Source organism: Carlito syrichta, unplaced genomic scaffold (genome assembly GCF_000164805.1).
Source record: "Carlito syrichta isolate Samal-C Ts95f unplaced genomic scaffold, Tarsius_syrichta-2.0.1 Scaffold287779, whole genome shotgun sequence".
In the NCBI taxonomy this organism is placed as follows: domain Eukaryota; kingdom Metazoa; phylum Chordata; class Mammalia; order Primates; family Tarsiidae; genus Carlito; species Carlito syrichta.
Genome location: NW_007231875.1, coordinates 218,689 through 219,819, shown reverse-complemented (window position 1 = coordinate 219,819; position 1,131 = coordinate 218,689). Strand labels below are relative to the sequence as shown.

At 52.3% G+C, this 1,131-nt stretch overlaps 1 protein-coding gene across 1 annotated transcript in view; it reads left to right on the top strand.

Moving 5' to 3' along the window:
• The first annotated feature begins 397 nt into the window (after nt 1-397).
• The window catches only part of SMIM12 (small integral membrane protein 12), a 3,648-nt gene continuing 2,914 nt past the window's right edge, over nt 398-1,131 (top strand). The window contains exon 1 of the mRNA XM_008053028.1: nt 398-621. Within this exon, the coding sequence (XP_008051219.1) occupies nt 548-621 (74 nt within the window). The 5' untranslated portion in view covers nt 398-547. The remainder of the gene's footprint in view (nt 622-1,131) is intronic.

Sequence of the window (1,131 nt, the reverse complement as noted above, 5' to 3'; positions counted from 1 at the left end):
CGGGGCCATCGGCCCCATGGCGACAGCTCCAAGTCGGATCCTCCGAGTTAGGGAAGAGGAATCACTAGTGTCCGCTGCGGTCCCGGCCAGGCCTCTTTCTTCCCGGTGCTGGGGCCAAGTCCGCTCGCGGCCCAGCTGGCCCTCCGCAGCACGGCTTTCGGGCGCCTCCGTGAGGACGGACGATGACGAGACCATGAGTGCGGCGGGATAGGGGCAGGGGTCGGCATAGGGGCAGGGGTCGGGGAGCCCGGAGGAGGGAGAGGGGCCCTGACCTCACCTGCTCTCGCATCCCCGGACTAGCCAGGATGACTGCCCGAGTTAATCCCTCCGCCTTCTCAGGCCTCCTCTGTTTTTGTTAGCGTTTCTTGAATTTGGGACCATGACTTCCGGTCTCACTGGACCTCCGGGACCGCGGCACAAGAGCACGTTGCCCCGCCACCCAGTTGACCTCTGCCGGATGCTTTGGCAGACTCTCCACGCCGGGCTGGAAATATGAGTCGCAGTATTTTCAAGACACTTTTGTCCGCTTCATTATGGTATCCTAGGGATGACTTTGATGGGATATTCAGCTTCTTGTAATCAGCAAAGGATCTGCTGTGTTCCTGCCATCTTTGAGGGAGAGTGAGTGGATGACTGTTGTGGGTTTACACTAGTGAGTTGCTTGAGCTCACTATTCGTACGTTCAACAAACCTTTTTTGAGCCCTTGGTGCCAGGCAGGATGGGAGAGGTGGGGGGATGGGTAGGGCACAGTGGGACCGGACAGACTTGATCCTTGCCCTCTTGGAGCTTGAACTGATTTGGGAGATGCAGACAAGCGGGGTAAGCCAGCCCAGTGCCTGACACAGAGCAAGTGGTTATGTGTGTTGAATAAATGAATGGATTGACTTAACTGGGAATGTTTTGAATGTTTAGCAAGAGGCAGAGAGAGACCTTGTCCTGCGTTTGTAAGAGATAATATTAGTTGTGGACTCAAGTTTGATATGTTTTTAAAGACAACTTGGAAATCTGAATGGAGTGTTGAAGTTTAGGAAGAGCATTTACTTATAAAGAGAGAACTTGCTTTAAAAATGGGAAATAAAATGGAGAATTATTAGGGATTCTTCTGGGGTGCCTTTTTTTTTTTTTTTTTT